Source organism: Microplitis demolitor, chromosome 7 (genome assembly GCF_026212275.2).
Source record: "Microplitis demolitor isolate Queensland-Clemson2020A chromosome 7, iyMicDemo2.1a, whole genome shotgun sequence".
In the NCBI taxonomy this organism is placed as follows: Eukaryota; Metazoa; Arthropoda; class Insecta; order Hymenoptera; family Braconidae; genus Microplitis; species Microplitis demolitor.
The window spans coordinates 20,327,912-20,355,903 of record NC_068551.1 but is presented as its reverse complement, the minus strand read 5'-3'; the positions used below and the strand labels follow the sequence as shown (position 1 = coordinate 20,355,903).

General features: G+C 31.3%; 2 protein-coding genes across 6 annotated transcripts in view; one reads left to right on the top strand and one right to left on the bottom strand.

Moving 5' to 3' along the window:
* Window positions 1-27,992, bottom strand: part of LOC103574346 (cell adhesion molecule Dscam2) — a 173,196-nt gene that overhangs the window by 92,268 nt on the left and 52,936 nt on the right. The gene's annotated exons all lie outside the window — the stretch shown is intronic.
* On the top strand, window positions 13-11,824 carry LOC103574307 (mucin-3A). Of its 4 annotated transcripts, none has more exons than XM_008553736.3 (12): window positions 13-116; window positions 256-413; window positions 641-852; window positions 935-1,024; window positions 2,128-2,227; window positions 2,309-2,417; window positions 2,507-2,630; window positions 2,740-2,891; window positions 3,169-3,212; window positions 3,288-3,408; window positions 3,493-3,606; window positions 3,723-11,824. In XM_008553736.3, exons 2-12 carry the CDS (start codon window positions 266-268, stop codon window positions 11,722-11,724), a joined length of 9,216 nt encoding a protein of 3,071 aa, XP_008551958.3. In that variant the 5' UTR covers window positions 13-116; window positions 256-265; the 3' UTR covers window positions 11,725-11,824. The 4 variants fall into 4 exon arrangements, with proteins under 4 accessions (XP_008551958.3, XP_008551952.3, XP_008551947.3 ...); XM_008553730.3 differs by having other exon boundaries at window positions 13-138; XM_008553725.3 differs by having other exon boundaries at window positions 13-155.

Sequence of the window (27,992 nt, the reverse complement as noted above, 5' to 3'; positions counted from 1 at the left end):
AAGTTCATAGTGACAAGAAGACTACGATGAGTGTAAAACGCGTAGTTTTATTTTTTTTAAGTATTATTTATACCAAATTTATTAATGTAACTTGAATTTAATATTGGCTGATTAATGTAAGAAGAAATATTCGAATAAGTAAAAAAATTTTTAAAGTAAACAAATTGGTGATTGTTCATTATCATTTTGTGATGAAAATTATGTAATTTAAATTTATGAGCTTATTTTATTAATACTTAGTATTTTTGATTTTAGACACGTAACAATGATGAGATTAGTCATAGTAATTTTATTTATCATTTTAATAATTAATTTCAATGATATCATCGCAAGAAGAATTCAAACAAACAACATAGATTTTAATTGTATTAAGTCCCTTCAAGAGGAACTAAATTTTGATAAAAATTTACATAGTGAGTAAAATTAAAATTAAAAAGTTAATTCTAACGTATAGATTTATTATGAGCTAAAATATTTTTTAAATAGTAATTCTAAAATCAAAGTAATTTCTGTTATCGTTCATCAAAAATATCAACATAATTTTTAATACTCAGGCAATAATTTATTGTCCTCAGTGTAATTTTAGTATAGTATACTAATCGATGCTATTATCAATGTCATTAATAATTGATATTAATAGTTTCGCTATGTAAATTTGTTATCCTGGAAAGCAGTCCACTAATATCTGACGGGAAATCACCGATTAGGTTTCACGTAAAAATACGAGCATACACTTTTGATATCGAATTGAAATTACGAAAAAAACATTCTCCAGCTTTTACATACACTTCTGTATTATTAGAGGATGTTGACAAAGGAGAAATCAAACACACTCGGACAAATATTTCAGCGGTATGTTTAAATACAACATTTTTATATAATAAAATTATTTATCTAAACGAGCATACATGCATTTTATTTTATCATTATTTAGATAACAATGTCTTCGCAGTTAACGTACTATTCAGATACACAGAAAAATGCTGCAATGATAAAATTTGTTGAAAACGGTTTAGCAACAATGGTAATTATCAATAATTATAATGTTCATGAATTTATATTTCACGATATCATTCACTTATTGGATCACTAATACAGTAAAAGACCTAATTATTGACTGCGGTCCAATTATTGACAATCTATTTTATTCAATTATTTGCTGAAATCCTTCAAACATCTTTAGAAGTCACGAATACTTTATACAATTTTTGAAATATTCAAAACCCTAGAAAATTTATTTATAGCTTGTATTATAAAAAAATCGTACGAAAAGTAATTTAAATTCAAAATGTCTTGTAAAATTAAACGAAAACTGCGAACTTTCTAAAAGGTTATATGGCATATTAATAATTGGTACAATCGATTCATTAAAACAACAGAAGCACTAAATTAAAAGATGAACTCGAAAAATTTACTTCTTAGTAATATTGAATACAATAATAAAATTACAATGTCTACAGTATGTCATCACATACTTCTTGTTGTTAATAATTAGGGCGTTTATCTTATTTATAATTGTTGACTAAAATACTTATGAATCGTACCTGAAAATGATAGTGTGACAAGGGATGTAACAAGATGATTTTGAACGAGGGTAAGGTTGACTGAACCCAAGTTCAAAATTGTCTTTTATCCCGTACTGTACACTACATCTTTCATAATTACCTGCATTTGAATTGATAATTTTAATGTCTCAGACACATCAAGCTAAGATAATTTTAGACCAATGGCCCATGTATATATTCAACTATTAACTTGGTTGATAACAAATTCTCATGACTATTTTGAGCCTTGTTTGTAGCAAAAAAAGAAAACAAAGATTTTCGTAACCGTTTGTATCAGACGCATATAACTTCACAAAAAATCGCTAGAAGAATTTATCAAATTGTATAAGTCTTCCTAAGTAGAAAGCTCTACATAAATAAATGCCATTCTAACAAAATTGAAATGAAATAAAAAACTAGTCACTTTTTGACCAAAATCAGATACTGATAAACCCGCTAAGTCTTATTGGTCTGACATTGGTTTATTTCGACTTATAAAAGAGGCATTAGAAGTACAGTTTTAATGCAGGTGATATGAAAAATATATTTCATTTAAATTTTAATATTATTTTTCATTAATAAGGAAGGTGTAATTGGAAACTACGTACTTCGTTATATACCCAAGGCTAATTATTATATATTATTTAGAATATCTTTTCATCCAGTGCCAATTTATAATGAAAGTAAGAAAATTTATTTTCTATACATTTACTATAAAATATAATAGAGAAATTTTACTAACTAACAATAATTGTCAATCGTAGATTTAAATTTTTATAAAGTAGTTGATGATGTTCCGTCTTATGATTTAAAAACTACCATAGGCTTCGTGGATATAAAACTTCTAGTAGCCCTAGATGAATATTCTATATCGTAAGTATTGATAAGCTATAAAAAGTTGACAAATTTAATATGGTGTAAATTAATTATTATTTGTATTTGTTACAATCTATGGATTCAAGTGGTAGATTTATAAATCAAGTTATTAAAGGTTCATTGATACACTTCAATGCTGCTGATATGCTGTTCTCGAAATTTACTAATCCGAAGATTACTTTATCTATTATTGGTATAATTCTTCCGTATGTAAGTTATCATACAATCGAAAATGTTACTCTACAAATCGATAGAAAAGTATTTAATACGAAGTAAGATAAAAAAATTTCTTATAAATTTGATATTGATCGATTTTTAGGCTACTAGAAATGGTATATATAATAGAACATTCAATGACAATGAAGTTTGTAATTTAAGAACCACTCAAATTAAAGAAAGTAATGAGTTCTTTATAAGCAAGCACAGCGACTATTCATTCAATTCATATCACATTGGAGTGGTAATGACAACGTAAATATATTGTTTATTTAATATTTATAAATTTTTATGATAATGGGTGTACAATAGTCTTCCTTTATATCGCGATTCACTGACGTTGAATGTATACCATCATAAAATTCGCGTTTTATCATTTGAAAAAATCAATTGCAGAAATGTATTCATATAAAATCAACGTTCGAATCTTACGTAAATTAAACGTAACTTATAGCAATAAGAATCAATTATGACTAATATTTAAATTGATAATATATTTATTTAATTTTCATATTAATATGATGAATATTAGCTTGCCAATTTGTGAAAGTGAATCAAAAAACTGTGAGATATATGGTAAGTACATTTTTGTTGACAATTAGGAATAGATCTATAGTTTAGAATTAAATGATGATTAAAATGTTAATGCAGTTTCTGGGTATGAAAATTACGATTGCCCACATCAGCATAATTCTTATTCAAAAACGACCATCATACGTCATCCGGACTTCTATGGTAATTATGGAGCAATCGTACAAAATTTAAAAACAAGGTAAGAAAAGAAAAACGAAATTTTGAAAAAAGAAACGAAGTGACGTATTAAAAGCATTTAACTGAAGATACAATCTATTTCTAGATTCATCAAATATATTGCACGGCGTTATGACAAAGTAGGAGAAATTTTGAATCCAGATGAAGCATTCACAGCATGGTCACAAAATGATGTAGATGATTTAACGTATTATTTTAGGTAAGTTAAGGAAAAATAAGAATTTCGTTTTCAAATGTAGTCCTAATAAGATTGTAAATTTAAGTATGAAATACCGTTAAAGTACATTCAATAAAAATAACTATGAATTGCAATAGATCCCAAACAGCAAGGTGTTGGAATGAAAAATTAAATGTTACACCGAGGCCAAGAAATAATGCCAGGAGAAGTGACAGGAAAGAAAACATTACAAATGGCCAGAAATGGAAATCTAATCCTGGAGTATATGGAGTACAGACAAATGATGTGTCAAACAGAACAGGAATATCAACGATACCATTGAAAGAAGGGCGAAACGAAAAAAAAGTAAATTCTCCAAAAGATTGGACTCTAAAGGATCTAACCAAAGAAAATGGAAGCAGAGTAACTGGTCATGAACATAACACAAGCCTTCCATTACAAAAAACTGATCAGTCAAAAATTCCAAGTCCGGTTACAGAATTTACTTCCGCACGAATGACACCCAAAGATTATAATAATAAAGGCTCTGAGGTACTGAATAAGACCGTCACAGTTGCGCTTGGAGTGAAACCTTATAATATAACGGAGAGGCCGCAAAAATCAACAATTAAATCACCAGAAAAAAAAAACAAGGCTGAAATTCCTTCCTTCAATGATTACATTCCAAATGATCGAAACCAAACGAGGAACAGAAGTACGAATAATAGAGAATCTGCCAACAACATTCCATTACGAAAAACTGACAAGTCAACAACTCAAACTCCAGTTACAGAATCTACTAAACCAAGATTCACAGCCAATGATCATAAAATAATAGGCTCTCAAAAAGTCAATAATACCCTAACAACTGTGTCTAGAGAAGAGCTTAATGATTTGTCAGAAAAACCAAAAGAATCAAAAGCGCGGTTGCCAAAAGCGAAAATCGAAGTTATAATGCCTTCTCCGAATTACTTGCTCTCGAAAGATCAAATCAAATTAACCAACAGTACTACGAGTGGCTTGGAACAAAAAACTAATCCCCGATTACAAAGAGCTGAAAAGTCAACGAATCGAGCTCCATTGACAGAATCTACAACCAAGCGATTCACATCTAATGACCATAGAAATATACACTTTCAGAAAGTCAATAATACTGCGACAATCGTATCAGAGTTAGAGATTGATGATCAGTCAATGAAGGAGGAAAAATCAACGATACAATCGCCAACAGGAAAAAACAGAGAAAAAATTCCTTCCACAGAGACAACGATCTCAAAAGATTGGATCAAAGCAACAAATAGCCATGCGACTGGTCATAAACCTGACACCAACCGATCATCACGAGGAATTTATCAGTCAACGACTCTCGCCTCGTCAGAAGAATCTCCTCCGGCACGACCAACACCCCAAGATTATAATATTGAAGGCTTTAAAGTACTGAATGAGACAGCCACAGCTGCATCTGAAGTAAAGCCTGATGAGATGTCAAAGGCGCTAGAAACATCGACGACACCACTACCAAAACGAGTGACCAAAGCTGAGGATCTTACTTTAAAAAACTCAAATCCTAATGTTCAAAATAAAACCACGAATAGCAGGGCGACTGGTCATGAACCTGCCACCAACCATTTATCACAAGGAACTCTACAATCGACGGCTTTCGCCTCATCAACGGAATCTACTACCGCTCGACAACGAATTCGAAACAAAAATATTGGAGGTTTCAATGTACTCAATAAGACCACCACAGTTGCATCTGGAGTAGAGACTGGTGATATGACAGGAACGCGGGAAACATCAACGACTCCATTACCAGAAAAAAATACCAAGGCTAAAGATGCTTCATTAAAAAATTCAGGTGCAAATGTTCAAAACCAAACTACGAACGGTAGTGCTGCTAAATACAAATTTAAAGCAAACTATTCATCACAAGAAATATTCCAAACGACAACTCTCGCCTCGTTAATGGAACCGACTGCTGTTCAACTAATACTCCATAACAATAATGTTGTAGGTTTCAATATACAGAATGAGACTACCAAAGTTGCATTTGGAGGAGGGCCTGAAAATATGTCAGAGACGCCGGAAGAATCAACAACACCATTATCGAAAAGAAAAAAGAAACCTGAGGTTTCTCTTTCAAACGATTCAAATCAAAATGTTCGGAATAAAACAACGAACATCAGTGTAAATGGTCGTAAATCTTACACCAACAACTTACCACAAGATACTCTTCAGTCGACGACTGTCGCGCCGTCAACAATTTTTACTAACAGACGACTAACGACTCTAAAAAATAATACTGTAGGCGTTGAAGTACTAAAGAAGACAGCTACATCTGAAGTAAAACCTGGTGCAATGTCAGAAGCACTGGGGACATCAACGACTCCATTAGCAGAAGAACATACCGAAGCCGAAGATCTTTCTTTGAAAAATTCAAATCCAAATAGCCAAAAACAAACTACTAACAGCAATGCAAATAATCTTGAACCTGCTGACAGCCATTCATCACAAGAAATTCTACAGTCGACAACTCTCACCTCGTCAATGGAATCTAATACCGAAAGACCAACACCACAAAAAAATAATACTGCAGGCACCAAGGTGCTAAATGGGACAGCTACCGTTGCATCTGGAGTAAAGCCTGATAAGATGTCAGAGCCACTAGGCACATCGGCGTCTCCGTTACCAGAAGAGAATACTAAGGCTAAAGATTTTTCTCGAAAAAATTCAAATCTAAATAGTCATGACCAAACGACAAACAGTAGTGCGTCTGGACATGATCTGAAAGTAAACTATTTACCACACAAATCTTTACAATCGACGACTTTTGCTTCGATAGTAGAATCAATTACCACACAGAACAGAACTCGAACCAATAATAGTGGAGGCTCTAATGTAATAAATAAAACCACCGCATATATATTTAAAGCAAATCCTGATGAAAAGTTAGAGGCACTGAAAATATCAACGCCACCATTACCAGAAATACAGACCAAAGCCCAAGATCTTTCTTTGAAAAATTCAAATCCGAATAGCGAAAAACAAACTACTAACAGCAATACAAATAGTCTTAAACCTGCAGACAACCATTCATCACAAGGCACTCTACAGTCGACGACAGTCGCCTCATCAACGGAATCGACTACCGCTCGACGAACGCCCATAAAAAATAATACTGGAGGCACCAATATACTAAATAAGGCAACCACAGCTGCATCTGAAGTAAAGCCTGATGAGATGTCAGAGGCACTGAAAAGAACAACGATTCCATTACCAGAAAAAAATACTAAAGCTAAAGATCCTCCTTTAAAAAATTTGAATTCGAATGATCAAAACCAAATTACATATAGCAGCGCGAATGTTCAAGAACCTGTCACCAATCGTTCATTACGAGAAACTGTACCATCGACAACTATCACCTTGTCAACAGAATCAACTACCACACAACACTCAACCCAAAACAATAATAATGAAGGCACCAAGGTAAAAAGTAGGACAGCTACAAATGGATCTGCAGTGAAGCCTGATGAGATGTTAGAGGCACTGGAAACATCAGCGTCTTCATTACCAGGAAAAAATACTAAGGCTGAAGATCTTTCTTTAAAATATTTAAATATAAATGGTCAAAACCAAACCAAAAACAGCAGTGCAGCGGGACATAAACATAACAAGAACTATTCATCACAAGAAACTCTACATTCGACAATTCTCGAGTCGTCAACTGCACCTACTACAACACAACACATAACCCCAGACAATAATAATGGAAGCGCCAAGGTACTAAATAGGACAGCTACATTTGGATCTAAAGTAAAGCCCGATAAGATGTTAGACACACTGGGGACATTAGCGTCTCCATTACCAGATAAATATACCGAATCTAGTAATCCTTCATTAATAATTCCAAATCTAAACGGTCAAGACCGAACCATAAACAGCAAAGGAACTGGTTATAAGCCTGTCACCAACACTTCATTGCGAGAAACTTTACACTCGCGGGAATTCATCTCCTCAATGGAATCTACTACCGGGAAACCACCACTCCATGAAAATAATACTGAAGGCGCCAAGGTACTAAATGGGACAGCTACATTTGGATCTAAAGTGAAGCCTGATGAGATGTTAGAGGCAATGGGAACATCAGCATCTTTATTACCAGAAGATACTACTAAGGCTAATGATCCTTTTTTAAAAAATTCAAATCCGGATGATCAAATCCAAATCAAAAACAGCAGTGCGAATGTTCATGAATCTGTCACCCACCATTCATTACAAGAAACTCTTCCATCGACAACTGTCACCTCCTTAGCAAAATCTACTACCACACAACACTCAACCCAAGACAATAATAATGGAGGCACTAAGGTACAACATGGGACAACCACATTTGGATCTGAATTAAAGCCCGATGAGATGTTAGAGACACTGAAAACAGTAACGACTCCATTACCAGAAAAAAATACTGAGGCTACACATCCTTCTTTAAAAAATTTAAATCCAAATGGTCAAAATCAAACCAGAAACAGCAGTGCGACGGAACATCAACTCAAAGTGACCTATTTACCACAAGAAACTCCACATTCAACGATTTTCGCGTCGTCAACTGCATCTACTACAACACAACAGTCAACCCACGACAATAATATTGGAGGCACCATGCTACTAAATGGAACAGCTCGATTTGCATCTGAAGTTAAGCCTGATGAGATGTCAGAGGCACTAAATACACTAACGACTCCATTTCCAGAAAAAAATACAGAATCTAATAATCCTTCAATAATAAATCCAAATCCAAAGAGTCAAGACCAAACCATGAACAGCAGTGCCACTGGCCACAAGCCTGCCGCCAACAATTTATTACGAGAAACTTTGGACTCGCAGACACTTGCCTCCTCAACGGAATCTACTACCGGGCGACCATCACTCCATGAAAATAATACTAAAGGTACCAAAGTACTAAATGGGACAGCTGCATTTGAATCTGAAGTGAAGCCTGATGAGATGTCAGAGGCACTGAAAACACTAACGACTCCATTACCAGAAGAAAATACTGAGGCTAAAGATCCTTCTTTAAAAAATTTAAATCCAAATGGTCAAAATCAAACCAGAAACAGCAGTGCGACGGAACATCAACTCAAAGTGACCTATTTACCACAAGAAACTCCACATTCAACGATTTTCGCGTCGTCAACTGCATCTACTACAACACAACAGTCAACCCACGACAATAATATTGGAGGCACCATGCTACTAAATGGAACAGCTCGATTTGCATCTGAAGTTAAGCCTGATGAGATGTCAGAGGCACTGAAAACAGTAACGACTCCATTACCAGAAAAAAATACTGAGGCTACACATCCTTCTTTAAAAAATTTAAATCCAAATGGTCAAAATCAAACCAGAAACAGCAGTGCGACGGAACATCAACTCAAAGTGACCTATTTACCACAAGAAACTCCACATTCAACGATTTTCGCGTCGTCAACTGCATCTACTACAACACAACAGTCAACCCACGACAATAATATTGGAGGCACCATGGTACTAAATGGAACAGCTCGATTTGCATCTGAAGTTAAGCCTGATGAGATGTCAGAGGCACTAAATACACTAACGACTCCATTTCCAGAAAAAAATACAGAATCTAATAATCCTTCAATAATAAATCCAAATCCAAAGAGTCAAGACCAAACCATGAACAGCAGTGCCACTGGCCACAAGCCTGCCGCCAACAATTTATTACGAGAAACTTTGGACTCGCAGACACTTGCCTCCTCAACGGAATCTACTACCGGGCGACCATCACTCCATGAAAATAATACTAAAGGTACCAAAGTACTAAATGGGACAGCTGCATTTGAATCTGAAGTGAAGCCTGATGAGATGTCAGAGGCACTGAAAACAGTAACGACTCCATTACCAGAAAAAAATACTGAGGCTACACATCCTTCTTTAAAAAATTTAAATCCAAATGGTCAAAATCAAACCAGAAACAGCAGTGCCACTGGTCATAAGTCTGCCACCAACACTTCCCTACGAGAAACTTCTCATTCGCGGGCAGTCACCTCCTCAACGGTATCTACTGCCGGGCGACCACCACTTCATAAAAATAATACCGAAAGCACCAAAGTACTCAATGGGACAGCTACATTTGAATCTGAAGTGAAGCCTGATGAGATGTCAGAGGCACTGAAAACACTAACGACTCCATTACCAGAAGAAAATACTGAGGCTAAAGATCCTTCTTTAAAAATTTTTAATCCAGATGGTCAAAATCAAACCAGAAACAGCAGTGCGACGGAACATAAACTTAAAGTGACCTATTTACCACAAGAAACTCCATATTCAACGATTTTCGCGTCATCAACTGCATCTACTACCACACAACAGCCAACCCACGACTGTAATCATGGAGGCACTAAGATACAAAATAGGACAGTTACATTCGGATCTGAAGTAAAGCCTGATGAGATGTTAGACGCACTGAAAACAACAGCGATTTCATTACCAGAAACAAATACTAATGCTAAAGATCTTTTTCTCAAAAATTCAAATTCAAATGGTCAATACCAAACAGCAAACGGCAGTGCGACGGGACATGAACTTAACGTGAACTATTTATCACAAGCAATTCCACATTCGACGACTTTCGCCTCGCCAACGGAATTTACTACTACCCGACAAACACTTCGAAACGATAATATTGAAGGTTTCAATGTTTTCCATAAGATCTCCACATTTTTATCTGGAGTAAATCCTAATGATATGTCAGAGACGCTGAAAGAATCAACGATCCCATCACCAGAAGGGATCAACAAACCTGAAATTTCTCCTTTAAGCGATTCGAATCAAAATGTTCGAATACAAACAACGCACGGCAGTCCTACTGTTCGTAAATTTAACACAAACTATTTATCACGAGAATCTTTTCAGCCGACAACTGTCGCCTCATTAACCGATTCTAGTACCGGACGACGAACACCCCAAAAGAATAATACTGGAAGCTTCAATGTTCCAAATGGCACAGCCACAGTTGAATCTAGAGTAAAGCCTGATGAGATTTCAGAGACATTGGAACTATTACCGCCTCCATTATCTGAAGAAAAAACGAAACCTAAAAATCTTTATTTGAAACATTCATATCGTAAGGTGCGCTACCGAGCCACGAACAGCAGTGCGACTGTTCATGAATCTGCCACTAACTATTCAGCACCAGAAACTCGTCAAGTGATGACCCTTGCCTCGTCATCTGAATCTACTACCACACGACTAAAACTTCAAGAACACGAAATTGGTGACTTTAAGGTACTAAATGAGACTGGCTTAGTTGAATCTAGAGTGAACCCTGATCAGATGTCGGAGACACTGGAAACATCAACGACTTCATTACTGCAAGAACAGACTAAAGTTGAAGATCCTTTTTCAAAAAATTTAAATTCATCCGTTCAGTCTCAAGAAAAGAACAGCAGTGCGACTGGTCGCCAACCTGAAACCAACCTTCTATTATCAGAATCTAATCATTCGTCAATTCGAGCTTCTGTGACGGAATCTGCAACCGCACTATTCACAGCCAATGATCATGGAATCATTGGCTTTCATAAAGAAAATGATACTTTTACAGTTACATCAGAGGTAGATACTAATGATATGTCAAGCAGGCCAGAAAAATCAACGACACTATCGTCACAATCGGAAAACAATGCTAAAATACCCTCTATTGACGATCCAATTCTAAAAGATCGAACCGACGTCAATAACAGCCATGTAACTGTTCGTAAACCTGACATCAACTTTTCATTCCGAAATACTGATGAGTCAACATCTCAAGTTCCGGTTGCAGAATTCACAACCCCAGTATTTGTAAATTTTTCTCCTGAAGAGCTTGAAAAACTGACAGATGCGCCTAATCCAGATAATACATCTCATAAACAACTTTTGTTCAACCCTGAAATATCAAATGGTTTAGAATCTACTGTAGACACTTTTCCACTAGTCGAATCTACTACTGACACTTTGAAATCTGCAGCAGTCGCCGATACTTCAGATTCTTCTGCTTTCATTTTATATGCATCTCTTTCCGTTCCACTTTTACTAAGCATCGTTTATTCTTCCTATTTACTCTTTAATGCGTGCAGAAAAATTCGTCGATCTCGATAAATTCTTTATTTCATGCAATAATTTTAATAATATTTAGTTATAATGTTCATAAATAATTGTATCAACATAAATGGATCCAAATAAATCTTATAATTTTTGTTAATGCTCTTATTATTATTATTATTATTCAGAATAACTATTCAGCTATCAGATAGTTTTGTTAACGATGAAATCTCTTAAATCTTTAGATAAGTATGAATTTCTATTTCTTTGCTCTATAAGACCTATTGCATCATCAAACTTCCATAGATAAATTTACTTTTCGTCAATTGCAACCATAACAAAATGTTTTTGTTCTTCAAGACTTTAATGATTTTTATTCTTTCGACCTGTATTCTATATGAATAAAGTTGAGACTGTTCTTAAATTTGTCTCATTTTAATAGAAGTTGTAATATTATTTTAAAAAACGCAGAAATGCGTTAACTGTTTCAATGATCGAAATACTTTGGCGTTGCTTGTAAATTTTCAGCACGTGCAAGTACTTTCTTGAAAACTATATTATGCTAGGAATGTAAAGAATGTTCCTTAAGTACGAACAATCCACATTCGAAAAGTAGAAATATATAATTAGATATATATTAATTTATTCAGTGAAAAGAATATAATCCTAGACAAATCCTAGACAAATCCTAGAGAAGTCTTGGATAAATTTTTTTCCTTTACTTTTATGTCTGAGAAGACCTCTGAAAATCCTAGACAAATCCTAGAGAAGTCTTGGATAAATTTTTTTCCTTTACTTTTATGTCTGAGAAGACCTCTGAAAATCCTAGACAAATCCTAGAGAAGTCTTAGAGAAATGTTTTTCCTTTACTTTTATGTCTGAGAAGACCTCTGAAAATCCTAGACAAATCCTAGAGAAGTCTTAGAGAAATGTTTTTCCTACTTTTATGTCTGAGAAGACTTCTCTGAAAATCCTAGACAAATTCTAGAGAAGTCTTAGAGAAATGTTTTTCCTACTTTTATGTCTGCAATATACATGCATGCAACGAGCTATTAAAAATAGTAATTTTTACTTAGAAAATTTGGAATAGAGAAACTATCAATAAATACATATTTTTTCCTTTAATGTTCGTCGCTTTTTCTTCAAGCATTACTGGTTTCATAGAAGTTATAATAACTTCTGTTTGTTTTTGAACTTACTTAATTTTTGGACGTAACTAACAGTTATTTTACTGGTCAAGAAACTTTCGTAGACATATACCCAGCCCAAAAATTACTTAAAAAGTTTCGAGAAAGTCAGTTTCATTACTCAAGTCCATAGACGAATTTTCTTTGATAGCGAACCGAAATTATTTTTAGTTTAATATTTAACTTATCATTTTAATTGATATCAACTTATTAATTTTTTTGATTAGCACATTTATAATAACACACCCGACTTGCTGAATCTTCTAGACCAATCTATATTTACTCACGTTATATCTAATTATTAAACCTCAAAAAACTTTAGGATATTTTTTCAACATTCTATAATATTTTAAGATATTTCATTAAGTTAACAACTCAATAAATTTTTTTCTCAATAATTAGTGTGGAGTAACAAAACGAAATATATTAAAAATAGTGAAACTTGAGTCGAAAAATTGAAATATAAAAAATTCCGAAAATACTAACGCCATTAAGAAGCTGTGTCTTTTAGGGAACATGGATAATTTCAATTTAGTAATATGTCGAAACTCGTTGAGGTTCTTTACGCAACTCAGCCACAAATATTTTGTAGATACAAAATATTTGGACAAGAAGTTATGAGAGCTATATAACCTGCTGCAAAACTATTGATATAAAAATATCCATCTGTATCTCAAATGGCCTAGATTTTAATGGAAGGTCAAAAGAAATGTCTCTAGGGTTTTAATAACAATATTATTCATGGTGAATTTCCTAAGGGATTTTTTCAATACAAATTTCTAATTTTTTCTTCTTTTCATTCAATTTCTTCAAAAGTAAAAAAAATAATTACGATTTCAGTTAAATTGCTGGAATTTATTTTATTTACAATTGAGAAACTTTCGTGGTGTAATTTATCGGATGTAGAGAACCAAGTAAATGCAAATAAGTTTTGAAACAATAAGAAAATTTAGAAAAACATAGTAGACTATAAATGATTGGCTTGCGGGCCTTTGTGTACTTTTACGTGCTCACAACAATGCACTTACACAGACATCGAAGCCAATATATCAACGTATGGCTTTGTATACATATATATGTTTAACCGTCGGTTCAATCTTCTCCAATTAAATGCGATTGGAATTTGGGCCAATAACAATACCAAACGGAGTACTTGTTCACTGTGTCGAGATAATGAGGAAAACTATGGAGCTAGCGAAAAGTACACAGCTTAACAAACGCAGTACGATTCATTTACGTGAATATAACTTTAATTCCTATTTATAGGATAAAGTAGAGCACATAAAGCTCTGTAGACAAAATAAATAATTTTGACAACAGACTAACCCTGTTGTAATGCCTTTTTTTTATTTTACAAAAATTTTCATCTTAAAATCATAATATTTTAAACGTATATTATTATAAACTTACAAAGTTCAAAAACTTATAGACAATAAAAAACATTATACGAAGTTCTAACATGAGAAATATTCTTATCTACAGCTATTCATCAATTTATTGACGTTTAAAACCGTAAACGATCAACGAATTTTATAACATTAGCTTAATGACCTGATACTAAGTGATTTTGAATCATGTCAATGATAAAAATGTGTCAAGCGAGTATAAGGTACTCATAATATATTGTATGTGTCGTATACATTCAAGACATTCAAGGTAAATCGTGTATTAAATTGTTGATACAGTATGAATAAAGCCTCGACAAAATCTACTTACAAGGTCAACATATTTGAAAATTTTTCTTCCAAAATACTATTTTTTTATAAACTTCCTTCATTTGAAATAAAGTAACACTGATAAAATCAGTTCCGATAACATTTTTTTCTATTATTTTCTCATATCAAATCATTACAATTCTATGAATGTTAATAACCCGTGAAAAATGAATTATTACTGGGCATATATGAATTACATATGTTCTATATATCGACAAATATAAAACGTATATAATTCTTATATGGAGCATATAAAGTCACTTTTCATATATGGCCATATATGATCCATTTTTCATAGGTAATAAATATTTCGCTACCACGGCTTATCAATTCATTACTCATTTAAATATTTCTATTTATCAGTGGCCATTATTAATCTTGTTGATTAGCATTTCATAATTAATTGAATCAACTATTGCATCGATAAAATTTGTTAAAAAAAATTAAATGAATCAAAATTGCTACAGGAATAAAATCTTAATATCCACGTTTATGATAAAATAGTTTTATAAAAATATGAAATTGTAAACACATCATTAAGTCGATTAGAACGTCTTAAACATTTTGTAAATGCAAATAAGTAAATATTTAATCAACACCTGAGGCAAGACACGTCTCGTGAGGGCACTTGCGCGAAGTATCGCGCTAGTTGCTGATAGCTTGTGCGTAATTCACGCAGTATATACATTGTACGTACAAACCCAAGCCCAAAGGCAACTTTAAAATTCAAAGCTTTTGAACTGAGACTATCGCTCCAGCCATTTTAACTATGTACTTTCAACAAACTTCTGGCCTCGATCTCGATAAATATGCACTTCCTTATTGTGTATAGTTGCATCTACCTTCACTATACGACTACTTTCTTCACTACACCCTTTTCTCTCTACAATTCTTCGTTTTCTCCCGAGTCCTCTGATAACCGCAAGTCGGTGACGGTATCCCCTAAGGCGCTTCACTTCCCTTTCAGCTCGTACTCTCAAGCCATTCCCGCTCTTTAACTCTTCCCGAGCGTCCTACTAACCACCTAGGTACTCACTTTATAGCTATATACTTGCTGCATTATTTAGTCAATATCGCACCCCTCTTTCGAAAAAATTTTTCAACCCTTAACATTTCTCATATCTTTTTACTCACTTAAATACTTCTGATTGCCGACTTAATTTTTTTGAACTCCTCGAAAATGGTTAATAATCTCATTGGCGGCAATTCACAATTAGCTGTTTTTTTTTTCAATTAAATTCAAATTTGAAAAAAATTTTTGATTGATATACGTTTTGACTCAACTGTAATAGTTTAATTACCCCGAGCGGGATTTTCGCCGCCATTTTTATGACTTAAAACACTAATGGTTATCCCAAAAAGCTCGGAGATAAGTGGACACTATGTGACATATGATGGCGAATGTATATATTGGCTTGTCTTAAATCCTTAGTGACTATAAGTGGAGGTAACCCATATGGGTTGGAAAGAATTTGTGTCCCACCATTTATCCTACGCAAGCAGTTGACCAGAGCTGAAGTCTGGTACCATGGGGGACCCATTCCAAGCCCCACTTCAACCAGAGTCTCTTTATTTCCTGAGATGGGAGGAGTGTTTGGGTCCATGTGAGGTCGGACTCGTGGTGGCTGTGCGTGAGGCACCCACATGCACTGCATGCCTAATGGGTAAGCCAATGTGAGCATATGCTCATATTTCGCTTTTATAATATATGGTGGTGTCATAATATACAAATAGGGCTACGCAGCGCAAGTGTGCCCAGAAGGGCGTGGTATCGGGCTCCCGTCAAACGGAGGTGGACCTAACAGTCCCGTTACATTAATTAATTAATAGTTTAATTAAATACGGTTACTGACAAAGAAAAATACAATAAATAAATTCAATTGAATTTAACGTGAAACGAGAGCTTTCAGGAAAATTATTCGTTGGCATACGACTAAGCGAATTGACAGGGAACAGAAATATACCGTACCAATGGGAACTGCTACAAAAGATAGGCAAGAAAAACGTTGGAAAAAAAAAAATTAAAACTTCAAAGTAAATGCAATTGAAAATTTTCGCATAGTAAAGAAATGGAATAATATAATAAAAAGGTATAAAAGATATGAACACAATGGTCATTATATCTTTTTATATCCAATACACGGACGTCATGCAATTTTCGTTCGTAAGTTTGACTACAGCTAAACATTCGTGAATTATTCGTGTTTATATATCACCCGACCCCCCCTCTATTTCATTAATTTATAATGCTTGCCTATAATTATTTTATTCTATTTAACAATAAATAAAATAAACTACTTTGTTTAAGTCTACTTATATTAACGTTAAAGTAGTAGAAGCGACTAAACTAAATTAATACTGGTAGAAGAAATAATTAGAATTGGAGATTCTAAAATAGGGAGAATAGAATAAATAATAAATAAAGTACGCGTTAAAAAAGTCTAAAAGCAGTATCGTTGTTTGCGTGAGCGTGTCGTTAATTTTTCATCTCGTCTAAACGTGCGAACTAAGGATCCTGAGTGAGCCATTAAATTTTCATAATATATAACACGCACGCAGCTGCATATACTCTAACAACTTTAAATTCAGCTGGTTAAAGCTCTATTCAAACCTTCGTACACACAGATTAACTTCGAGAGAGTAAAGAAAGAAAATATATAATGCTTCGTTACATAGTAGCATATTAGTTGGGATAAGTTTAGTAAATTGCACTGTCAAGCGAAAAGCTCAAAAGCACTAATTTGAATCATTATACAGGTTAATACCTCAGTGTACGGCATAATTTTTTCAGAACGACAAGTAAACTTCCCTTCACCTTCTTGCCCAGATTATTGCCTGTAATCGGGATTTGTTAAGAGGGCAGTAATTATGAAGATCGCAAACGACCAATTTAATAGTGATGATATTTCAAAATCAGCGAAAGAGCGAGTGACCGAAAAATATTTTTTTGTTATAAATATTTAGAATTTTTTTTAATTAAATATTCAAAAAAAATTTAGTCATTTCTGAGACGAAATACGAGGTTCTGATTAATTTTAGGAAATCTCTCATGAAAAAATAAAATTTATTGATATAAATAGTATGTAAAAACGAAGTCACATAATAATTGAAGTGTTAAAATAAAAAAACATCTGACAGTAATTTGATAACCATAAATTAGTTTTCTGATTTAATTTTAAGTTCATAAATCTATTTGCGTATAGTGGCAATTGAATTTTTGGTATGACACTAAAAGTTTAAAGGTAAATCTATTTTGAGCTGAAAGCCAAGTTAACATTTACTAGTGATTCGCTACATACTTTGGTTATATGTATATATATCAGAGCAATCAAGTTTTCCAAGTTTGACTTATTTAATTTACTAGTTTTTTCGTCTGTTTAATAAACTAGTAATATACGTAACATGAAAAATCTCATTAAAAACACCATACTGCAATATATCGCAGATAAAAAAAAAAATACATACATTTTAAAGTAAAATGTATTTCTACATATGCAAATAAATTTTCATTTTTCTGTAACTGCGGATCCTCGAAAGTTTTAGAAATGTATCAACTTTACTCAATATCGGAGCATTTTTTATTTTTCTATGCAAAATTTTTTTTTTTTTATTTCTCATATTCATATATTGCAGCAAAATTACTGTTTACAGTAAAACAAAGCTGTTTACCAAATATTTTTTTATTTTATAATTTACTTTATTTTTGTAAAAAAAAAAAAATTATACGAAAACTTTTAGCCACCACGAATCAGTGTTTAAATAAAAGTAAACAAAAATTGAAATGAAACTTGTGAACTGGAATAATATCATGAAAAACGAAAAAAAAATCAACACATCTAAAGGTTTCTGGTGATTAAAATTCCACGCAATTCGTTAGTTCGCGCATTTAATTACAAAATAAACGAAAAAAAAAAAAAATAAAAAATGATATGAATAAATGAGTGTAATGAATATTTGTAAAACGATTAGTATAACTTGAAAATTTTTTTTTTAATTAAATGAAAGTAATTTTTATGCGAAAAAAAAAATATTTATTTTCTTAGTCTTTTTCTTTCACGAAAGAATTCGATTCTCCTCGGAAATGTCTGTGGCGGAAGACTATTACGTTCTCTAATGAGATCAGCGACATCGCTGGTGTCTGCAATAAGTTTTAAACGTTTTATTTCAATTTAGTCACGTATTTGACAGATATTTGAAATAATTTTTTTTCTTTTTTAAATATTCCTGATCAAAATCATGTTAAATCGGAACGTGTAAAAAAAATAAAATTTATTTTCCATTAAATTAATCTGACAGTAATTAAATAATCTAAATTTTCAAAAAATACACACATATTTTATATAAAATTCATGATATTTTATCTAAAAGGTAATAACTTGAGAAATTTAAATATGACATTAATATTTTTTATCATCCGTACTTTTAAATTAAAGCTATTTTTTAACCGTTAAACAAAAGTAGTCTGATAAATGTGCGAAAAAAATGCCTTTGCATATGCAACCCATTAAAAGTCAAGCCGATAAGCTCACTGAATCATAAATAATTGCTCTATCTCCTGGACCCATAGAAAAATAAAAATCGTTTAATAAAAAAATATCTTCAGTGAAAATAAAATAATAAATGTCTGAAATTAGACAGAAAAAAAAAAAACCAACTTTATATAAATGAATTACCTACATTTTTATCTGTTGATATTCCGTTCATGTTCACAATTGTCACGTGTTTCTAAAACAAGTCCCAGCTTCTAGTTTTTTTTTTAGTAAAAAAAAATCGTTAATTATTCATATAAAATTATAATATATAAACAATAATATATATTTAAAAAGTCACGTTATTTAAATTTGAATGACCACAGTGTTAATGAATAAAAAAGAAAGTTATAATTGAATACCGTTATTTGATGATTATAAATAAATAAGTTATTTTATAAATTCACTGAATGTAAAAAGGGATTGACTAATACAATTAGGGGGGCACCTTTCTCCGAGTAAATCGCGTGGAGAACTGACACCTAACGCGCGATCCAGCATCCCTCTCAGCATCCAACCACCGAGAGGATCCGAGCACGCGCGAAATACTCCCTCTCTTAAAAGCGTACAAACCACCCCTCGAACCCGCTGTCAACCCTTTCGACTATACACGTTTCGTATTCTCTCTTTTTTTTTTTTCTAAATTTTTTATTCCGTGTATTCGTATCTGAGCTTTATCACGTTAGCTTTCTCACTCTATCTTTATTTTATTTTTACACAACCCAAGTAGCCAGGTCTTTCAACCCACTCAAGCTTACATATACACATCAACGTGTTTATTCGTATAGTTTTTTTCTCATACACAACAATACATATATACATCTTACTTGACGGTGTGTATATCTGTATAAATCTTCGAGCAATCAGTACAAGTCTGATTAAACACTGTAGAAGAAATCTCAACGAAGGATAGTAATTGATTTATATATAAATTTTTTTTTTTTTTTTTTATTTGTTAAACACCTTATTGACTTTTATTGTTTTATACTGTTTTTATTTTGTGTATTCAGTTGATTGTACAAAGTAAAGTATACAGTCATACCTAATGATGTGTATCTTTATAAGGAAAAAATGGCGTTTTTTTTTTTAACTATTTTCTAAAAACAAAAATTTATTTGATATCATAAAGAAATTTCAGGACGAACATAAACTAGTAGAGTTAAAAGAGAGGGGAGGCAGAGAAATGAGCCTAGAAGAAAAAATTGTCGGTGTAATTTTTTTTTTTTTTTTCACTGCTTCCACTTCTTTTTAGTCACCGAATGAGTGATCGGTATTGAAAACACCCAGTCGTTATGAGAAATGAATTTTCAATGTGGGGCAAAATGAACCATCTAAAAAATCATTATATTTTTCAGTGATAAAAAAAAATGTTTTTATTTTAAAAATTACTAAATTTTTAAAAATGACCACTGTGCTTTTATTAATAAATAATAAAGTATACATCAAAATTGTAAAATCAATTTACAAAAGCTAACAGAGTTTCAAAATTTCTTTTAAAATTTTATGAAGTTATTAAAAAATATTTTCAGAAGTCCATGATGCCCCACTTAAATTTTATTTTACAAAAAATCTGAAGGGACTTATTTTACCCCACAGTACTTTACTGCCCTCTCTACTTAATTTTCCATAACTAAATAAGCTTATTTATGAGTTTTTTAATTAAAAAAGTAATATAATTATTTTGTTGGTTGAAGATCAATTATTTATTTATAAATAAAAAAGAAATGCAAAAAAGTATGGATCTCGAAGGAGTACTTGTTAAAGTTACGCCAAGGAGAAGTGTATTCTAACGACGAAAAGTCGAGGTTACGATGATTTATTGGACTCTAGAGTGTCTCCAAGATCTCTAGAATTCAAGAAAATGTCTTGGGGACATCCCTTAGATCGTTACAACAGAAAAATTACATATTTTTATAAATAATTCCTTGCCGTACGTGCACTACCAACTATGTACATGTACAACAGTATTAATTATGATTTTGTTAGTGAAATATTTTTAGTTTTAATTTTTCATTATTTCTACATACTCTAAGTGAAAAATTTACTAGTGGTGAAAAAATGATAAATAAAATAAAAAAACTCGTGTATTGAAAATCAGATTATCGAAATATGTTTGAGGAATTTTCGTTTATTAAATTTTTTTATAAATATCTCGATTAAATATTATTTGCAAATAATTCTCTGAACATAAAAAAATGTATTCATTAAATTTCATTTTAAAACAGAATATATATTTTTTAATATCAAATAAAATATTTTGAAATTTAAAATTAGTATCATCAAATTTATAGTAAAATATTTATCATCATTATTATTGATATTTACATTCAATAAATTATTTTTAATTATGCGAGCATAGAAAAAAAAATGGAATTTTTTATGCTTTCATTTTTCTGATAGAAACGATGAAAAAAAAACTATTTAGGAAAAAAAAATGCAGCCATAAAAAAGTACTTGGAAATCAATCGGATTTTCAAAGTCAAAAGTTAAGAATATTAATTCGCTCATGAACTCTAAGTGGAAAATGACGACCAGGTAAATATATAGTACAGTGAAGTTAACGTTTAAAGTTGTGCAAAGTAACGACCTTACAATTACCGACGAAAAAATAAGAAAATCTCTTTCTCTTATTCTCTCTCTTTAACAATTCTTTCGTTTATTCTTTTTTCTGAAAGCTTTTATTACTTATTTTTTTTTTTTAATTCTCGTCGACGATTTTTCTCATCCTCGTTTTGTGACTCAGGCGGATTTCACCGTTGTGTGGCGATTGTCTGGAAGAAACGAATAAAAAGTAGGATGACGGCGGAACAAGATACGTGGTGGTGGTATGGATAGTAGTAGAAGTAATAGTTGTCAAGGTGTTGGTAGTGGTAGTGATAATATTAGTATCAGTGAATATAGACAGACAGACAAGCGGAAAAGTTATAAAAGAAATGTTCCAAAGAAAATAGACAGTTTGATAGAAGACTGAAAATAAAATTATTTAAGTATAATCCATCAAATATATATATATATATATATATATATATATATATATATATATATATATATATGTAATCTAAAAATAAATGCTCATTAATGATGATAAATTGGTTTAAACTTTTATTCAAAATTATTTTAGTGATAAAAATAATTTTGAAAAAACCATTTTTATTTCTTTATACTTTTTTCTGTCAAATAAAAAATGCATTAAATTTTTTATATATATACAGATGTTTGATTGCTCAAAGCGGTCAAAAAAATTTTATTCATAAAGTAAAATAACTTATTGCTGCAAGAAATAAATGAAAATTTTTAATTTATTATTAATAATTAAATATTCTGTAAAATTAAATAAAATGAATATTAAATATATTGCTCGAGTAATTTATTTAATAAATAATACTATTATAAGTTGATGAAAGACAGAAAGTTAAATTGAATTAAGTTTTACTTGCGCTTGATAATAAATCTAATTTTAATATTTAATATTAAATCCGAAATTTGTAAAATAAAAATACATGGATAAGAAGGACATTATTATAATATATACTTAAAGGTTATCATAAGATTGATAAATTGTTTTTAAATTCAAAATCTAAACAATAAATCACGGATAAAAATGATTTGTTGGATAATCCAATGTATTTCATGCATAAAAGTAAACTTGTATTCAATTCTTGCCTAACATTGGGGATAAAAAATATCAATATACATATATTTATGTATACATATATAAATGATGTAGTTATGGAAGTTGGATTCAAGAAGAATGTTTTGAAGTTAAAGTTAAATAAAGGAAAAGGAATAAGAGTAAGAAAGTAAAAAAGTTGTTTAAAGTGTTCTCTGTCGATCGTACATTTGAAATGTGTAAAATGTACAGCTACAGGTTGTGAGCTCACGCTTTAGAGGGGTTGTGGAAAGAGTCAGGGGGTAAAGGAATAGAAAGAGCATGCCATGAGGCAAGGAAGATTTATAGTAGCCGAGCCCGCAGGCGGTGGAGATTGATACGCGGGGTGTTGCCGCCTTGATGCTTTTGAGCTTTCCAAAGAGGATACCGAGGTGCAAAAACGTGTTCGCTTCGTGGCTCGCACGAATGATTTTATTTTTTAACATTGCTGTGCTCTAGTTATCCAACATCATTGCTATACTACTAAGACCTGTTGATTCGTCCATTTTTTGCGACTGAAAAATACATTTTATCTATAAACCTTGCCGGCTTTTCTCTGATTTCGTCTTTTTTTTTTCAAAGATAATAAAAGATATATTATTTTAATACTAATCAATACCGTAGGAAATTACTCTCATTGTTTATTTTCATGTGAAAAAAGTTTGTTTAAAAATATTGTCAAAATTTACCACAGTAAGATGTCAAATGTGAGACAATTTGTAACATTCAGTTGATGTTTTTTTTAACTGTCGGAAATTTAATGACAAAAATTATGACGTAATACTTATCGTGCTAAAAATCTAATTAAAAATTTCTGTTTTCATTTTTTTATCAGCGACAAAAAATAGAAAAATTTTATAATGAAGATCAAAAATAGTTCACATAAAAATTATAATACGTGCACATTGATTTTTTAAAAGTAGAAAAAAATCTTCTCAGAGTTCTAAATTGTCTCGAATTGGAAAATTTACCTAAAAAAATTTTTTTCAAAATTTGGTTATGGATATTATTTACATAAGTTGTAAATTTGTTGTTTTTGATTGATAGTCCAATTGTATATTTATCAATTTCTTCGAAAACTAATTTCATACATTCTCAACTTCTAAAATAAATAATTTAGAAACTTATATAATTTTATGATCATGAGGTATAAGAATATCAATATTAATGTAAATAATAACCTATTCATTAAAAAAAAAAAGTATGAATAGGTCAAGAGTGCCGAGAAAAGTATATGAATAACAAGCTACATTCAAGTGAATATTTTATCGAAAATCTTTAGATATTTCAAGCGTAGAGACAAAAGAATTTTTTACATAAAAGTTAAATTGAAGACAAGCGTCGATGACAGAAGAACAAAGAACTGTTCTTTTACCTGAGAATCAATTTTTTAAGAGCTTGTAAAACGTGAGATCAAAAACTAAAAGAAAAAATATAGACTCTTATAAGATCCCTATTATATGATAAATCATCAATGAAAACTCTGCACTAATTAATGTCGTACTGTCTCAACTCAAAGGATTTTCCTCTAAATTTTTCACTTTTGAACTATAAATCTATTGTTCCCACAAAGTAAACTAATTAGGTGAGTAAAATTCTGTTCAATTTTTTTAAATTTCACTTCGTTATTAATCAATTCACCCACTCGTATTTTTACGATAAGATTTTTTTTTTTCCATTGGTATCGCATCCACTCGAGTTAAGTCAGAGTGTAAAATCGAGTGCGCAGTGGCTGCGTAATTTTTATTATGACTATAGTTAGCTCTTACTCGTCTACTGTACTCTGTACTCTGGTGTGGTGCCTTGAAAGCATCCACCATATTTGCTAATAGAGGACCCGCAGGTTGCAATTAATTATAATTGCAGCGTTGAACTGGAATTGTTCACGAATGCTGGCCGCATTTGAATCTCTACACTAATACATACCCTCCACATCTACACTTATGTGTATGTATGTATGAATGTATGCATGTATGTGTATATGTATATATATTTGTTCAGTTCACTGCTCTCAACACCCAGATTGTTCGACTCAGAACCAGAAAATAATACCTGGGAACCTTTTACACTGGTGATATACCCTCTCGAATAAAAAAAAATGGTGAATAAAGTAAATAAAAAAAAAGTACCAGCAAATATAACATTACAAATTTATAAAATTAAATTATCTCTATTGTGAAATTTTCCATGCTATACTTAAAAGTTAATTAAATTGAATATTATTACAAAAAATAATAATCGAAATATTCATGCTTTCAACCATATCATGAATATTTAATAAAAGTAACTATATTATTTAAATTAATTCGGCATTCCATACGAGTTTAATTAAATATTTGCACAATTTTATCTATTCACAATACGTACAGTATAACATAAAGAACCAATTGCCGTATAAAACTCAATATCTCATGTTTTGAAGGTTACGACAATGGTAAATTACACCATCGAAGTGGAAAAAAAAATTATAATACATAAACCGAAATTTTTGAGCCCTCATAGGAGAAAAACGGGGACAAAAAATGTACGAATTTTTATTATGCTGTCACATGAACTTGAAACAGGAAGTTGACGTCAAAAAATTATTATGCTGCACTATTATAATTATTAAGGGCAGCATAATAATTTTTTGGCAACTCAACTTCCTGTTTCAAATTTGGTCCACAGCATAGTAAAAACTCGTAGATTTCTTAAGACGACATTTCTCTGTGTACATTATTTTTTAAATCATAGATCGATAACAACTTTATATAATTGTTATTTAGCGGCTTTGTATTTCACACATGATCAAAACCAATGGAACAACATTATATATTTACATTTTTTAATAATCAATTCCATTCATTTAACTTCATGTTATATCGAAACGCTCTTCATGTATTAAACATGAATAAACATTGAATAAGCAAGTAGATGAACAAATTCAAATATATATCACATTAAATATGTTTTAATTGCGCTTCACTCCCCGATACAATTACATTGATCGTTGGTTATAAATTCATATAATACTCTCAAAAGATTTACAGACAATTAATAGATGATTAATATGAATTAGAGTGCATTTTTATATTGATTTTTAAATTGAAACTTGTAATTAACAGCTCGATAAAATACCTACAAACAATTTACGGATAAAAAACAATAAGACTAGACAATATAAACGTTTGAGTAAAATGAGCAAAGTGAGTGAAGTGGTTTTAGTTCATTCAGACAGGCGGAAGTTTATTCCACACCTTCTAGCTCACGGTCCGATGCTTCCTAACAACGCTTTTCTGTTCTGGACATTTCGCTCGTCCTATTCGTATAATACTGAAATGACATGGCTGACTAAAGTTTGCGCTGTTGCTTCTTCCTTTCTTTATCTTTATTGTTGTTATTCCCAGTAACTACTTGCTATCATGTCTTCGATTTAAACTTTCAAATGCATCTTTAACTTCTACATACTCGCGGAAAATTAAATGGCAGTATTAATCATAAAATTGTGGGAAAATTAAACATATTTTTGCTATAGAAATTTTTTTTTTCTCTTTAAATTGATTAACGTTAATAATTGCTAAGTCATCACAAAATTCAATACCCATAAAAAATGTGAATAAAAAATTTTTACATCCGATAATCAATATATTTATTTCTTCTGAATGAGAAAGTCATACGACTTCAATTTTGATTTAGAGAAAATGATGTAAGGATATGAAAGAGGATTTGCGTTCCTGCAGACAAAAAAAAGAATATTTTCTGTTTTATTAATCATCGAGATCTCAACTTATTTTGCATCGTATTTCATTTTACACGAGTATGAAAACCAAAGGGATATATATATATGTAACCCATATAAATGCTACAACATGATAGAACGTATACTAGATAGCAGTAACCGCATTTACCTCAAGGCTCTCAACTTTCGGTTGGCAGTCAAGAACTTACACAGCATTGCATTAGAAAATAAGTAAATCCTGATTCACAGGTCTGCAAATTCTCAACTTTGACAAATATAAATGAAGCTAAATCTATACATCCAAACTTTATCTCTGCTTACGCCATTTTCATTTTCAGTTAATTTTCAAGTGGATGGTTATTTATATGTATACATACAGGGTATATAATGTGCATAAAATCAACTAAAAGAATTACTTGAGAGCGATGGAGCAAAACAAGTCAAGTAACAATTGACAATTTTAATGTAACAGATGTCTATCCGATCGGTTGGGGTCTGTAACTCTGCTATTCGCTATGCTCAATAGCAACTGCCACAAACCACAATACCACTGAACAGTGGCAGACTGTGTCTACCAAAGGGAGTTCATGTCACACCGACTGATCGGACTTTGGTCTATTCTCCTTCGTGTTTAGTTATAGTCAATACTTGATCAATGATCATACACAAATTTAAATAAAAATAATAAATAAATATAACGTGTGATTTGATTATAAAAAAAATTTCTACGACAGCTTGAATTGTAAATTTCACTTGTCAAATAAAAAAACACTTCTTATTTATGAAAAATAAATTCAATAAATTTATTGAGCTTATTTTACCAATAAGATGCTAAAAATAAATTTTTTGTTGACTCTTTTAAGGGAAAAGAAAATTATTCACTGAAAATACTTTACAAATGATATTATTATTACTCTTGAACAGTTTTTTTTTCTGTGTAATATATTTTTCAAAAGTTTCTGTTATTTTAAAATTTAATAAGGACTTTCAAGAACTAATTTGAGGGTGCATGTAATTAATTATCCGCAGACTACAAATAAAATTTTACTTAATAGAGTTACGAAATATTTGAAATTCGTTTGTCGGTAAGTTTGATTAAACGAAAATATAAATAATTTTCTTACAAGTTTTGTTTTTCTTGATAAATCACATCAAAATAGAATAACTCTACTGCCAGTTATCTTCTTCATTGTTTGTCTTTAAAGTTTAATAATTTGAAATAAACATTGTAGAATTAATTTTACTGAAAGTTATTGCTGTATTTACTTGTAAAATAATTAATTTATATTGTACGTCAAACATATATAATATAGACAGTAAATATGATATGATAAAATACATTTATTGAAAAAATGAAATGAAGATATTTATTTTTTATCAAAATATACTGCTGGAATATATGGATAAAAAAAATGAAAACTCTGATTTGAAAAGTTTTGAGTGAACGCGGATTAAATCCGGAGTGACTGAAGTGAATGAAAAGCGGATGACTGTTTATTTATTTAATTCCCTTGAAGTGAGATTCAC

Excerpts from the sequence above, each read along its gene's own strand:
- LOC103574307 (XM_008553736.3), top strand. The coding sequence starts at position 266 with ATGATGAGATTAGTCATAGTAATTTTATTTATCATTTTAATAATTAAT. Across the intron at positions 853-934 it reads CTCGGACAAATATTTCAGCG|ATAACAATGTCTTCGCAGTT; the intron begins GTATGTTTAAAT and ends ATCATTATTTAG. Across the intron at positions 2,228-2,308 it reads AGTGCCAATTTATAATGAAA|ATTTAAATTTTTATAAAGTA; the intron begins GTAAGAAAATTT and ends TGTCAATCGTAG.